General features: G+C 39.5%; 1 protein-coding gene across 1 annotated transcript in view; it reads left to right on the top strand.

Annotated features, from left to right (window-relative positions):
- Positions 1 to 16,170, top strand: part of MOCOS (molybdenum cofactor sulfurase) — a 346,276-nt gene that overhangs the window by 40,771 nt on the left and 289,335 nt on the right. Inside the window, exons 2-3 of the mRNA XM_075921610.1 lie at positions 4,537 to 4,626; positions 9,800 to 9,866. Coding sequence (XP_075777725.1) covers positions 4,537 to 4,626; positions 9,800 to 9,866 — 157 coding nt within the window. The remainder of the gene's footprint in view (positions 1 to 4,536; positions 4,627 to 9,799; positions 9,867 to 16,170) is intronic.

Genomic DNA, 16,170 nt, shown 5'->3' with positions numbered 1-16,170 from the left:
TAAGGTCAAATTTATTAAGTTTATTTTTAGCACCTGGTTTTGTAAAGGTGTACATATTCCCACTAGGAGTGTGAACGACTAGTCAACTATCTGATAAGCAAATGCTTATTGGATAGTCAACATGCTAGTTGACTAGTTGCTTCCCCCCCTCCCTAGCAGAAAGAGTCGGCGGGGGGGGGGGGGAGAAGGGGGTGCTTCAGACTGGCAGCATGGAGCCTGAGGTCTGCCGCTTTGCAATGCCGCATGTAGCCAGGGCCAACTGGGGACTCTCCCACTGATCCCGGGCGCCATGGGTGCTGCCGCTTTGAAACACTGCATGGAGCCTGACACTGGGCTCCCCACAGTGTTTCAAAGTGGCAGCGCCACATGGAACACGGGGCCAGCAGATAACTGCTTATATCCGCTGCTGGCCCCGTGTTCCCTGCATCGCTTTCGCCTTTGAAGTGTAGCAACAGCTTTGAGGCTGTTGCTACATTTCAAAGGTGGAGGTGCCCTTACCAACTATTTGAATAGCCAATGCAAATTGCGTCGACTATTTGATTAGCCAAGTAATTGAAATTTTACATCTCTAATCCCCACTGTGCCAACAATTCAACGAGGTTCAAGTAGCACGTCCCCAGGAAGGTGGCTGTCATCGACTTTCAGAGAGATGCACTGTGGGTTGCTATCTCACAGTTCCTGCCACCCTTTGCATTCTGGGGTATGCTCCCAGTGCAAGCTGAGACCAAAACTGTGCACCAGGTGATTCTGGGTATATGTTTGTGTCCCAGAATTCACTTATCTCTTTCTTCCCTCCCACTTGAAAGCAACAACAAACATTCTTTTCATGCACTTTTCCCCTAGTTAGTCACGTGGAAATGGTTAATTTTAAAATATAATAACTACATTCTCCAGTTTAAAGTACATTAGCTATTAGTGTTATTTAACCAGTAATTTTCCAGGAGTTTACATTCCTTAATTGTTGTTAGTAGTAGTATTAGTTTATTTAGTTATTGGCATTTAACTATCTAAACAAACTTTTCCTGAGTAACTTCTCAGAGCTGGTAGTTAAAAATTAATCCTTTTGAATAGTCACATACAGCCATTTCATCGAGGATGTCGATTTTATCATATGATCAATGCCTTTCTGGAATAGTGTCCTAAATTACACTTTCAGACTATGCAGTGTTTTCTCCAGCCTGAGTAAAAGCTCTGTGTAAACTCAAAAGCTTATCTCTCTCATGACCAAATGCTGGTCCAATAAAAGAAATACCTCACCCGCCTTCAAAATGGAATAGTTTTCATGTGAATCATATTCAATATGATATTAAATTTTCTTTCACCCAGGTAAAAGAGAGAGTCTCAATACAAATGACATTTTAATTTTCTTTCAGCTGGTGCTTTTAATAAACAATACAGATCTACGCTGTTGACAGAGTGTTTACTGTGTATCACTGAGAATTAAAAGGAAATAATTATCTAATTTGTACTAACAAATTTGTTTGGTTAATGAGTTTTTTACTAAAGTTAAAATAGAAGATGTTAAGAAAGCAAAAAGTGCAAATAAAATAATATAGTTAGCTTTTGTATGACTGTTATGCATGTGGGACTAATGTTTCTGTCTAGAAGTACACAAATTTATTGACATAAAAAGAGGAAAATAATTTTTTCATGTAATATGTAATAATAATGAAGAAGATATTCACTTGTTGAATGTAATCTCAATTTGTATAAACTCTTTCAGTAAGTTAAGATTGAATATTAAATGCTGTTTACTGTCTTCAATTAATCAGCAAACATTAAGGATAAAAAGAAAGACATGTTTAACTGTTAGTAATTTGTTTCTGTCTCAACTGGACTTCCCGTAAAGTTTTTCCAGAATGCATTCTGGGGTGAAATCCTTTGAAGTCAGTGGCATTTTTCCATTGATTTTAGTAGATCCAAGATTTCAACCTCTAAATATAACCTCAAAAAGAAACAGCTTAAATATTAATTTCTAGGTTCTTTATCTGAGGAAACTCTTTTAATATAATTTTGAGAGTGTTATTTCTATTTGACACAAGATAGGTTTTCCTCTTGTCAGCAGGATTCCTTGTTTCATTAGTGGCCTAAGAGACTGACTTCAATAGGCCACTTATTGTTCTCTGCATAATGCATAATAATGATAATATTTGTACATTCATAAATACTCCTGTCAATGTGAGGGTTCTCAAAGTGACTTGCAAACTGTGGTCCATTTCCCCCAATAAATATGTATATCGTACTCCAGTTAACATCACAATAACCCGGATTGGCTGTAGCTATCTAAGGATAGGTTTTTTTACTTCAGGTATTATTCTTCATGCAATGCACCATTGAAATGCAGCCATCTTTTAGGACAAAATAGCAGGCATAGGCATTGACTCCCTGGGTATTTTGAGGTTGGAGCTCCCACAGTAAAGCCACCCAACCACAAGCTCAGCACCCATCAGCCACAGCAGATCCTTATTCTACCTCAGCAACTGATGTGGAAGAAGGTGCTATTGCAAAACAGCTGGTGGGAGTGGGAATACCATCCAACAGCTGATAGGGAGTGGTGGCACTGCCAGACAGGTGTTTGAACGTAAGAATGGCCATACTGGGTCAGACCAAAGGTCCATCTAGTCTAGTATCCTGTCTGCTGACAGTGGCCAATCCCAGGTGTCCCAGAGGGAATGAACAGAACAGGGAATGATCAAGTGATCCATCCCCTGGCAACCATTCCCAGCCTCTGACAGAGGTTAGGGACACCATTCATACACATCCTAGCTAATAGCCACTGATGGACTCAGAGAGAAGCTTGGAGGAGGGTGGAGAACAGTGAATGGACAGGAGCCTTGGGAAATGGTTGGAGCAGGGGCAGGAAGAAGCAGAGCTAATGTGAGGTCTTGGGAAGGGGCGATGTGGGGCAGAGCCTCGGGGCAAAATGAGGTTTGAGCATCCCAGGGGAAAAAAGAAAAAGTCTGTGCCTGTGACAGCATCCAATCACAGCCTAAAGCACCAGGCTGGGAAGCAATGAACATCTTTCCTGTATGAAAGGATTTCAGATAAACAGAATGGATATTTGTATATGTCACCTTGTGGGGTGGAGACGGTATACAAAGTTTCTCCAGAAGATGATGTATTAAAGTATCCTGGCTGTGTTCCTATGCCACTTTTTCTATATAGCTGTGTCAATTAGTAATTATGATATCTGTCTTTTGATTTTTGTCCAGATAATAACTTTGAGACAGGCTTTTTTTGAGGAGGGAGGAGGGATGTTAGATGACTTTTTAGAAGTAAAAAAATAAAAACAAAAAAAACCCAAAACCAAACCAAACAAGAAAGGAAGAGAAAACCCTGCTTCTTTTTTCCCAAAAAATTTTCAAAACATTTTTCCTTGTTAACATCAAATAATTAAAAAACATCTTTTTGCCTACAGTCTACACATGAGAATTTGTAAAAGGAGAAAGGAGCTTTCTTCTGAAAGAGGAATAAACTCTGTCCAGATTTGCTTTTATATTTGAAAGTGTCTCACACCCTCACCTACAGAGCTACAGCTGTAGCACCATAGTAATATATATTTTTCAAGTGTCAAGGATTCCAGTTAAGAGCTTAGCTGAGCCTTAAATACTTCTGAAAAGGAAAGACTTTGAAAAATATGTATTAAATGCTAATCTCAATCATATTCATCATTATTAAAACTTGGAATAGGTTGAAACACTTAAAATATGTGAAATGGTAGACTAATGATGGACCTTAGACACTGAAGAAATGGAAGAATTTTGTCAGAAATTGAGAAACAGAAATGGCCAAACAAAAAAAGACCTTAAAGTGTCCAGTTAGTTTTTTTACAATAAACTTTTATTTTAAAAATTTCTACTAATTTAATCATAAGAGTTTAAAAGTAAATTGGGACTCAAGTACAACAAAGTGGGAAGAAATATGTAAATAATTGATACTGAAATTATTCTTGTATTTAGTTAAAGGTAACATCAAACTTTTCATGAACATTGATCATGCCTTGATTATTCTTTGGGCAATATTGTTATTTATTATTTATTTTTGTATACACTGGTAGAGCCTATGATTTCTGGTCATGGACCAAGAACTCTATTGTGCTGGATGCTGAACAGACACAGAACAAGAAGGCAGTCCCTGCCCCAAAAGAGTTTACAAATTAAGTAAACGGGGAAGTGGAGTGCCAACTGGAGAAGTTTCCCAATGGATTAGGTAGCATCTTCACTAAGCATCACAGCAGCACAATTACATTGCCACTGCAGTTTTGTAAGTGTAGACAAGCCCTTCTGCACTTTGTTGCTTACAAGCTAAAACTTACTGGGGAAGCACTTAGTGATGGCTGCTGTACAAATTCCTTAGATAAATAAAAAGCCGTATGTATAAGCTTTTGGAGAAAACAAGTTCTATCCAGGGTATATTCTGTAGTTTAAAAATTTGCTGAAGTGACTTGTGCTTCCCTTTGGTAAGTCTAGTCTGTATGGGAGGTTAGAATTTAATACGAAGAAGCTTCATATATTTATTGTACTTTTTAAATTTTAGATATGACCTACCTTGACCATGCAGGAACAGCACTTTTTCCAGAGAGTCTACTTAAGGAGTTTACTGATGATCTCAGTAAAAATATTTATGGTAAGTACTGAGTAAATTTCTCATTGTTTTATGAGATTTAATTTAAATAGGCTAACGTCATCCATTTCTAGTTACAGCAAGAGTGCTTCCATTCTTTATACTGAAATAATCGTGACAGAAATAATCATGACAGAAATTGTAGTCTTTGTCATAGTTTGGGACAACTGTACCTCATTATCCACCACTTCTATTGGTCAGACTTGCATCTCATGCCTTCCTGGCCAGATTTTTTCCCCCCCAGACCTCACAGTTCCTTGTCTACGCTCTGAGATGTGCAACAACCCAGATCACCTAAATAGGTCAATGCTTGTACTTTGCTTTCTCTAGACACTATGAACAGTGTAATGGCCCACAGTTGTTGTTGGAATATGTAAAATGAATAGGAGTCTGGGATAGTGCTAAGGAGTTCAGCCACTGTGGGCATTATCCTTGAACATGCCCTTTCCCTTTGTTTTTTCAGCCTAGAAAAATAGATAAGAAGCTCTGTATAAATATTTTAGGGTTCCTTTTTTTGTAACCTGCTGATCTGGAAAGTTTGTAGCATATGAAAGTGTTGATTTAATTAGAAATTCTGTAAATAGTAATTAGAGATGGGTATAATAATATTCATCACCTGCTTATTAATATTCATTTACAGGAGTTAACATTACTAAATAAGGTTTTAGGAAAAGTAGTAATAAATGTGTGAATTAACATACTAAAATAAATAAAAGGGTATAATTGGTTCCAATCTGTTGCCATTCAGACGTTGTGTTGGATGTCCAAGGTAAACGTGCCTGGGCAATAAAGCAGTTTCATTTACCCCATCTGCTCCTGGGTCGCCTGTTTCTTCTCTAACAGTTGTAAGTTACCACACACCTCCTTTAGAAGTAGCACATTTATTCTTAAGATGAAAGAATTACAGAGAAAACATTACAAACAATAAAATAAACCTGCATGCATGCTAAAAAGCTTGCCATATGTCACCCCAACTCCAGCTTGAGGCTCAGGTAGTTATGATTACTTCAGAACCCACAACTGGGTTTCCTCTGTAGTTTTGAGTATACTAGTGTCACAGTCAGAAAAAGAGCCACCATAAACAGTTCAGTTTTTCCTTTCTATGGCTTGGGCCCGTGATCTTGGTTTCCTGTAGCAGGTGATCAGCAGACCGTGTCCAGCTCCCCCACCTTCAAAAGGCTGGGTTTTGGTATAACCAGGGGTGTGGGATTTCCATTGACAACCCCCCTAGATACTTCTTAGACAAACCACTTCATACTTTTTGTTCTAAAAGTCCATGCTTGCTTGGCACTTTATTCTGTATCGGGGTCTCAAACTCACAGCCTGTCGGCCATCTATTGGCTGGAGCATATTCACAATCCAGTCTGGGACACCTGGCGGTCCGGGAAGAGAGCATGCCCATCCCCTTCCCCCAAGCCCTGCATCTTCTTGACTCTGACCATCATCTCCTAAGAAATGCAGCCATGGGGATTACCATGATGAGCCAGTGAGAGCCACAGGGAGGCAGAGCGAGTGTATGTACTGAGTGTGCTCCACTTGCCTATGGCTCCTGACACTGCAGTGAGTACAGAAAGGGTCCAACTGCTGCTGCCATCCTGCGCTAGGTCCCCCCATTAATCATAGAATCACAGAATCCTGGAAAGGACCTTGAGAAGACATCAAGTCGAATTCCCTGCATTCACAGCAGGACCAAGCACCATCTAGCTAAGGGGTCGGCAGCCTTTTCAAACCAAGGAGCCAAACTACATCAAAATGCAGAACAAGTGGTAAACGAAGAGCCATATTACAATGCCCGTTTGCATGACTGAAAATATGCAACTTAATATTATTGATAATTGACATAATGATTAATAATAGCATAAATGGAACATTGTACTCACAGGCTTTATTTGATGGGATTACTTCTGCTGCATCTTTTTGCACATTTCTTTCCCGTTTACATCATAACTGGACAAATTCAGGTTTATGCATGCATTCAAGCTACATGAGTAATTAAGCATTTTTAAATTTTTGAATTAATTTGTCATTTTAATTTAAAAAGTTGCATGTGTTTTTTTGGCTCAAAGCAGAATATGACCCCTGATCTAGATTGCAGACCCCTGATCTAGATTATCCCTGATAGATGCCTGTTCTACCTGCTCTTAAATATCTCCAGTGATGAAGATTCCACAACCTCCCTAGGCAATTTATTCCAGTGTTTAACTGCCCTGACACTTACGAAGTTTTCCTAATGTCCTACCTAAACCTCCCTTGCTGCCGTTTAAGCCCGTTGCGTCTTGTCCTATCATCAGAGGATAAGGAGAATATTTTTTTGTAAGACCCTTTTAGTTACTCTGTCTTCTCTTTTTCAGACTAAACAAACACAATTCTTTCAGTCTTCTTTCTAGACCTTTAATAATTTTTGTTGTTCTTCTCTGGACTTTCTCCAATCTTTCCTGAAATGTGATGGCCAGAACTGGACACAATACTTGAGTTAAGGCCTAATCAGTGCAGAGTAGAGGGCAAGAATTACTGCCCGTGTTCTACTAGCAACAATCCTGTTGATACACCCCAGAATGTTAGCTTTTTTTTGCAAGTGTCATGCTGTTGACGCATATTTACCTTGTGGTCCACTATGTCCCCCTAGATGCCTTTCTTCAGTACTCCTTCCTAGACAGTCGCTTCCCATTTTGTATGTTTGAAACTCATTGTTCCTCCTTAAGTGGAATACTTTGCATTTGCCTAGGGAGGTCCAACCTGTATTAAGATTAATAAATGAGAGCAGGGCACTGAAGGCATACATATCCTGGATTCCGACTGGTGCTCATTGTGCATGCAACTGCTTCTGCTTGCTCCCCATTGCCATGCCAGTGCAGAATAGGCCAGAATTTAGAATGCAGCTCAATTTCACTAAGTCATAGAAATAATTTTCAGTATAGAGGTTTTAGCCTGAAGTCTCAATCTATGAGTGAGTATTATAATAATATAAGTTGATTTGATCTTAGCAATGTGCTTTATTTCAGAATTTGTTATTCAAGTGCATATTAGTTATATTAAAATTAATGTTCTGTCATCATAGTGATGGTAAAGCCTAATATTTGTAGTCTAATCTCAGTTGTTCCAAATAACGTTGGACTGAAATCTGATACATAAATTACTGGCCTTGATGGAAATTTTAAACATGTATGTTAAAAGAATGGGTCAGTCTACTGTTCATGTGAAGTAACAGCTTAAGCCAGAACTTCATATGATCTGCTAAGCTAAATCCTAATATTTTTCCCTCTCTTCATCTAAATTTTAATTAAATTGCAATTGCAGAGCCAATTTCTCTCCTCAGTTACACCTGTGCAACCTCACATGTAGTGCTGCTGGGTGGCACAGGTGTAACGAGGGACAGTATTAAAAGACACAGATTTAAGTAAGAGTTGATCTTGTTTGCAGATCTTAATTTCTGGTGATTATTCACAGGCCTAAAGCACCATAACTCACTTTGAGTTAGAAGGGGAAAACATTTATTTGTAAATTGAGAAGTCTCAATATGGAAATCACTGAGATGCAACAAGTATGAGAGCCAAAGGAACCAGGTGTAGAGTACATTTTCATTATGAAGCTTCTCTTTAAGCTAGAACTTGTATTATTATTTTCTAGAACTTGTATTATTATTTTAAGGGCTCTACACCGAGGGTGGGGAAGAGACAGCTAGCTGTGGCTGCCTTGCCAGCACCCTTATTATAGAGCAGCTGCAGCCGCTTTAAATAGCAGGCTGCTAATTGTGTTATATACTCTGGGCAGGGAGGAAGAAGCTTCATGAGCTGTCCCCACTCCCTAGCAAAATCCCTCAGCTCCCATTGGTCAGTTTCTGGCCAACAGGAGCTGAGAAATGTTGCTGGAATCAGGGACAGTGAGCGAAGCTTCCTCCCTTCTCCCTCCCCATGCTGGAGCAGAGCCATATGGAGCAGCCAGCCCAGCCGACAAGCATGGAGCCTGTCTCAGGTTCTTGCAGGGTTTCTGGCTCGGAGCCTCCTAGGTAAGTGTCTCCCAACCAGACCCTGCCTCTGACTCCCCATCTCCCTCCCCCCCCCAACTTTCTAGCTCATATTACTACCCAAACCCTCTGCACCCACTTTCCACCCTGTCACAACTCCCTCTCAGACCTTACACCTCTCTCCCAGGCCAGAATCCTCTCCTGTACCCATAACCCCTCCTGGACTCTGCACTCTAAGCCTCTGCCCCAGATCATAACTCCCTTCTTCACCCAAACTCCCTCTCAGACCCCACACCATCTCCTGCACCCCAGTCCTCTATCCCAAGCCCCCTTCTGTCCAAGGCCCCGTACCCCCTCCACAGAACCAAAATCTTGGAGTGGCCTCCTATTAAAATGTATTGCCCACCCCTGTTCTATTGCAATCTCTGCAACAGTAAGAAACCCAGTGATTTTTATAAACTATTTAAAATAGCTGTGCACATGCCCTTTTACTGCAAAAATTATATGGCTCTACCATTTAACTTCTAAAATTGTATTTCTCAAATATTTAGTCATTAGGTGAATACAAGTGCTTATTAACATGAAAGAGTGATGTGCTTGAAAAGTTACATACTTTCTTGCCAGAGGGATCTACCACATTAGCTTCAGTGAAGGCTTGTTGCTTCTCTGTTAGTTAGTTTCTGAACAGACCCTGCCAGTTAGTTGTGAATAGTCTGAGGCCGGTTGATTTCCTGATTTCAACTGAGACTTGCAGTTAAACTACAAAAATCATTCCCATTTAAAACATAGGCTAAATTTAAATCCAGATGTCCAAAAATAATTGGTTGTTACTTCAACATATCATACCTTTTAAACACTCTGTTATTGACTTGTTAACTGGCGTGTGTATTTATTACTCATGCATACTCTGTAGCTTCCTTCTAGTGGAGTGGTAGACAGTTGTAATTTCCTTCTAATGTTCTCTTAGTATTAGTAAATGATCTAATTGTATCTGCCAAATGAAGTTTCAAGGTCTGTCATAACTGTTTTCTTCTGTTATATGTGTCTCCTCTTGACTAACTACTACTGTATAAGGAGCTTCGGGGCAGCAGTGTGAAATAGTTATTAAATCTCATTTTGTCATCTTTTCATGGCCTTGATCCAGTACTTAGATAAAGAAAAAAATATTAACAAATCTGATTGATTAACTTCTGTGTCTCTTTTGTCTCATAGGCAACCCTCATAGTCAGAACATCAGCAGCAAGCTGACATATGACACTATTGAGCATGTCCGATACAGGTAGAATAATCACAATTTTATTTTGCATTTTGATTTGCTATATACGGTTTGGATTATTCCTTGAACTTAGGTCATTTTTGTGTACTGTTTGTTGCATGTAATTGTACATCCAGTTAATAAATTCCATGAGGCATAGGCCAGGCTCATGTTGGAGAGATTTTTTTCCCCCACTGCCAGTATTGCAATTGTATTTATGTAACAACATGATAATGGAACTGTAGCGTGCAGCTGCTTTAGGAAGTAAAGTCCTTAACTCTATTTTGGTAGTAGTGAGTAACAAGATGGTGTGAGAATGTCAGGTCATGATTCAAATTCAGGAGGCATTCCAAATATGACCTAATGGACTACTGGAATGTATATGTTACTTCACAGAAATTACTAATCTACATTTGTGAAAGTAATTAAATATCTTATAGTAGTTTTAGTTTTAAGGAGTACAAAGAATTTTAAATGTGAGATACTGAGTATAAGTTCTTTTTGTTCTGGTTTAGAAGGTGACTTCAAAAATAAGATCATCCTTATCTTCAAATAATTCTGAGATAGGTGTGCTAAGAATTTTCTTTTAGTCATGAATTTACCAAAATAGAGGGAAGCTGGGTTTAGTTTAACCAATTATTAACCAGAAAATTAATTTATGCATGTAACTAAGTAACAAAACAACAAAAACCACTTTCCTAGTAGTGTAACAATGTGCACTGTTTGCCCAATGAACAAAGGTCTTGCTCTTTATTTGGTATAGCTTTTTGTTGTTGTTGTTGTTGTTAAACAAACTAGAAGTGCTGTAAGCAAGACACAAGAAGCAATTCTTCCCCTCTGCTCTGCAATGGTTAGTCCTCAGCTGGATGCCACATTTCAGAAAAAAATGTGGTCAAATTGGAGAAAGTCCAGAGAAGAACAACGAAAATTATGAAAGCTCTAGAAAACATGACCTATGAGAAGACTAAAAGAATTAGTTTTGTGTAATCTGTAAAAGCGAAGACTGAGGGGGGACATGATAGCAGTTTTCAGGTCTCTAAAAGGTTGTTACATGGAGGAGGGAGAAAAATTATTCTCCTTAACCTCTGAGGACAGGATAAAAAGCAATGGATTTAAATTGCAGCAAAGGAGGTTTAAGTTTAGGGAAACAATTCCTAACTATCAGGATGGGTAAGCACTGGAATACATTGTGGGTTCTCCATCATTGGAGATATTTAAGGGCAGGTTAGACCAGTGTTTCCCAATTTTATTTGGCCACAGAACCCTTTTAAGCTCGGAATAATTTTGAAGAACCCCTACAGCTGGGGGAGAGAAGGGGAGGAGGAGGAGGGAATTTGTCAAGCAAAAAAAAAAAAAGGCGGGGGGGGGGGAGGGGAGTAGACCAGGAAGACTTGCAGAATGGAAACGCAGAATGGCAGCGGGGGAGGGGAGGTTCTGGCAGGAAACCAGAGAAGGAGGGGGGAGGGAGTGATCGAGTTCTCACGGAACCCTTACTTTCGCTTTGCAGAACCCAGGGGTTCCATGGAGCACCATTTGGGAAATACTGGGTTAGACACACATTTGTCACGGATGATCTAGATCAGGGCTACCCAACTTTGGAAGCTCCAGGGGCCATCATAATATTCACAGCACATACTGAGGGCTGTAACTTAAGTGTGGTTGCATGTATATGCAAATATATGTAAATATATGCAAATAGCTTCGTTCACACTTACGGGCAAGAACGCAAAGATTAAGGCAACACTACACAACATGCAGTCCCCATTTAAGTCAGTTCTGCTTATATTAATAAAATGCAATATTTACCCGATTTCCACGCATATGGCAGTACTTTTAAAGAGCAATGAGGGTCCAGGAATTTAACTACTAAAATGCATACCAACAGAAGACCATTATATTGAGTCACCATTATGGAGTGTGTTTCCAGTGGAAGCCATGTTCAAAGAATCCTACCTGTGAGCTGCGTGTTGAGCCCTACATAAACCCAAACCGCACTGCGGGCCGCAAACAAACAGGCTGCGGGCCGCATGCTGCCTATGGGCCATGTATTGAGTAGCCCTGATCTAGACAGTGTTGGTCCTGCCATGAGTGTAGGGGACTGAACTTGATGACTTCTTGTGATCCCTTCCAGTTCTGAGTCTATGATCCTAAGCCATTTACAGAATTCAAATCCATAAGATCACACCACTATAATGTTTGAAGGTGTTCTAATTTTGAAACAACAAAATCTATAATGTATCTTTTTGTTCTTCGATCTCATAATGGAGATTTACAAAAACGTAAGGTGACAAGATCTCTGTCCTGCTACGTTTCATTTCATGACCCAAATCCTGTTTTCACTTCTTTCTAAAAATGCAGCCTTTGCTTATATTTGCTACCATTTCTGATTAATAGGGTGCAGGATTACAATCTATTAAATTAGGGCTGACATGAAATAAATGAAACTAGATATGTGAATAATGATTATTCACCATTACTGCTATTTTATGATCAGAGGATAAGAAAGAAAGAGACTTTCAAATTAGTGCTTGTATGGATTTCTCTAAAAGTAACCTACATTTTCAGCCAGATTTATTTGGAAGAGTACAATGATTTTATGTGTGAGCGCAAAGAACAGCAGGAAAGAATTTTAGGAGCATCTTAGTAAAAATAGCCTCAGCCTCATTAACCCCACAAAGACATGTACTGTACTACACCTGATAGGCTTTGTCAGCCAGTCAGACTTAGAAAGTTGACTGTTATTTCCCAATAAAAGTTTGAAAAGCACAATCATCAAAACAGCTTATTCATAAAGGTTCAGGGGGAAAGAGTCCAAAAAAAGCACACTCAATAAATCAGCTATCAAAAAAGCTATAAAATATATATATATTTTTAAATCTGTACTTTTATGACATTGCTTATTTTTGCAATGTGACAAGATGAAGAGGCAGGTAACTCTATCCTGCATAACAGCCACCATCTTTGATTTCCTCAGTATATGAAAAATTATAGCTGACAGTTTTAGATGTTTTAAAATGCGTGTTTGCTTTCATATCGGCTGTTTTGAGCAGAAACTCTGCTTAGAGAATGACTTTTAAAAAAGTTTGCAATATACTGAGTGAACCAGAATATGGTGATCATTTTAGATGTTTTTTTCTCTCTGATAGAGGATCCAAGCAACTATGTAAAAACAGAAATGCAGGATTTTTAAAAAAAAATTGATAGTGATAATGGTAACAGGATATATATTTTGCACCAATAGCACACAAATTGCTGAAAAATACAGAACTATATGACCTGATTTCTTTTCAACTTTTATCAGCAAGAGAACATCATTGGAGTGTGGACTTGCAATCTATTAACATTAGTGTTTAAATATTGGAAGTGGTAGAATATTTTTGAATTTACAAAATTTCAACAAGTTTTTCACAAGAATGTCTTGCTCTTTTTCAACCAGCTCTATTAAATAAAATAATAATGGGGTGGGATCTGGAGCATGGTCCTGATCCTGCTTTGATTGAGATCAATGGAATTTTTGCCATTGAGATATAGGGAAACAAGTTTGGGTCCAATTGGACCAGTTTACTTTTCAAAAGGCTTCTCAGAGGATATGCTGAAAAGAACTCAGTAACTTTTGAAGTAACTTCTAAAGAAACTACAGAAGACTAATCTTTCTTGTCTGGGAATACTAATTGAAAATGTGAAGCAGGCTAACTTAATTATTACTTATGAAAATGGTTGTGCCTCTGTAGTAATATATACAGTTAAGTATTATTGAGTTTTGCCAAAAAAAACTGGTCTTTTATATTTGTTGGATATTTTCTCTCTAGTGTATATCAATAAACCATTTAGCAACATGCAAAGCTTTAGCTGCTACCCTGTATGGACAGCATACATTATTTATCAAATAAAAAGTGGCAAGTTTCAGTGCCAGATTTATTTTTAAAAATAGATGTTGCAGGATCTGGAATATGATGCACAAGATGAGAATTTTTTTCTCTGCCATAGTTCTCCAGGGCTAGGCAATCTGTGTGTCAGAAATCAGCAATGTTGGAATGGTTACATATATGGAAATTGCTTGACCTTTCATACACAGTAAGAAACAGCAGATACAGTATCTTCTTAGTATTGATTTGTCCTTTCTAAAGGTCACTGACTGGAGACTGTATGGATGAGTGAAATCTGAGCACCACATTCTGTCTTTCCCAGTGGTACACACCTGCATGGAAACCTTGTTTAAAAATCAGGGTGACTCAATTCTTTTACAATATTTAGTTTATAAAATCTTTCTTTTGCAAGTGCTGCTTTCTTCTGGCCACCTGGCCATGCTGAGGCAATTAGACGTCTATTATTCAGCAAGGAGAAATGTTACACGTTTAAAGAGTAAGGGTTCCATGCTTCTCAGTGACTTGTTCTCACGTCGGAGAGCCTGAACACCTGAAGTTCCCTGAAGTTCTTCCATCTGGAGGTTTTTCTTTCATACCCCAGCCCTGCTGAATCAGCAACTTGCAGGCTTTGTGCATGTAAGAATGTGCACATTTAACTTCAAAATTAATATCAAAAGCCAAGCTAATAGAAGCTGTACTGAGTATGAGGTCTCTCAGTAGGGTACATATTGATGACTGTAGCAACACAGGATAATTAAAAGCAATAGAACAGTTTTAATATTTCTTCAGGGTTGATGTACCAAATATCAGTCTTACTCAGAGACAGGCACAGGAATTAGGCTCTGGGAGTCAGGGGTCAGTGCTGAACCACCCTCAGGTTCCCAGCCTAGTGCCCGCGAACTCAATTCCACCCCACGTTTTGGGGGCTCAGCTGCTGGCTTCACACCCAGGATTCCAGCTGCTGCCCTACACGCCCAAGGCTCTGCTGCTGACTCTGGGCCTTGGGTCCTGGCTGCTGGCCCTGTGCACCAGGGGGTGTGCATTGGCCCCACACATGAGGAGCTCTGCTGCCTTCCCTGGTTCCTGGCTGCTGGCCCCGCACATCAGGGCTTTGCTCCAGATCTCAGTTGAGGGGCTGGGCAGGATGGGTAAGCAGGGAATATCAGCACCTGAACTCTTAAAAATATTCCCATGCCACTGTACACAGGCATGCACATGGAGATGTTTTATGTGATGGTGTTGTAGCTGAGTTGGTCCCAGGACAGTAGAGAGAGGCTGTGGAGAGATAATATCTTTTATTGGACCAACTTCTGCTGGTAAAAGAGACAAGCTTTCCATCTTACTCTTCTTCAGGTCTGGGAAATGTAGCATGCCCATGAGAGAGGGGGAAGAACATTGTGCCCATATAGACTGACCACATGACTACTGGCCTGAATTCGTCTACCATAATGCAAACTGGTGATGCAAACTGTTCTGTTCAACAAAGCCACACTTTCCATTTTTTCTCCACATCAAGCAGCCTTTCACTTATCTGCTGAAACATATTTTTTTTTTCTAAATGCTAAAGAGGACTGCCCATGGAAATTAGGCATCTAAATACTTTTGAGGATTTGGGCTTCAGTTTTGCAAACACTTGTCTCTGATTCATTCCTTTGGAGACTGCTCATCATTGTGAATACTGTACTGGCTCGTAAAAGTTTGCAGGCAAGCCTACAAATTCTACACAATTCTACACAAATAAATTGGAAGACCAACCCATTATGCTTGGGATTACATTGCAACATAAGACCCATTGAAGCACCTCTTCATTCCATTTTGTTAGCTCAGTTCCTGGACTTTATTCTCTGTTGCAATAAATTCCTTGATTACTTAATAAGGTAGGGATTTAGAAAGTAATGTTAGCCAGCTTCATGGCATCTGAGTTCCTTATAAAGAGTAGGGATGTTAGCCTATAGTCGTTTAAACGATTAACCAGTAAGCCTGGGCACTGTATCAGAGGTAGCAGTGTGGGATGCCGGGGGTAGCCAGTCTGCTCAGGGCGCTGATACAGAGGCAGCAGCATGGGGTGGCAGGGGGCTCCCCGGGAGGGGGCCTGGAGAGCACTGGCTGCCACCCTCACCCCGGGGAGTATTTTAATAACCGTGTAACTGCTAAAAATTGTTGTGGCTACATGATTTCTGTAATAACTGGTATGTAACATCCCCAATAACGAGAAAGTGATAAATAACATGTAAACATTCCGAGTTTTTGTCATTGCATGCTAAGTAATTCCACTTACATAATCTGAAGTTCTAAATGCTGTTTTAAAAATAAGCAGTTAAATATGTAAAATAAGATACAATCTCGAGGCCTTTGCCCGATAACATTCTGCAACACACACAGGTCAAATGTGTGATGGCTTTATTCAGACAAATCTCCCACTAATTATAACAGGAGATTTACTTATATCAGGAGTACAAGAT

The sequence above is a fragment of the Pelodiscus sinensis genome, chromosome 2 (genome assembly GCF_049634645.1).
Source record: "Pelodiscus sinensis isolate JC-2024 chromosome 2, ASM4963464v1, whole genome shotgun sequence".
Lineage (NCBI taxonomy): Eukaryota > Metazoa > Chordata > Testudines > Trionychidae > Pelodiscus > Pelodiscus sinensis.
The sequence above is the reverse complement of the archived record's forward strand: the minus strand, read 5'-3'. Positions and strand labels throughout refer to the sequence as shown.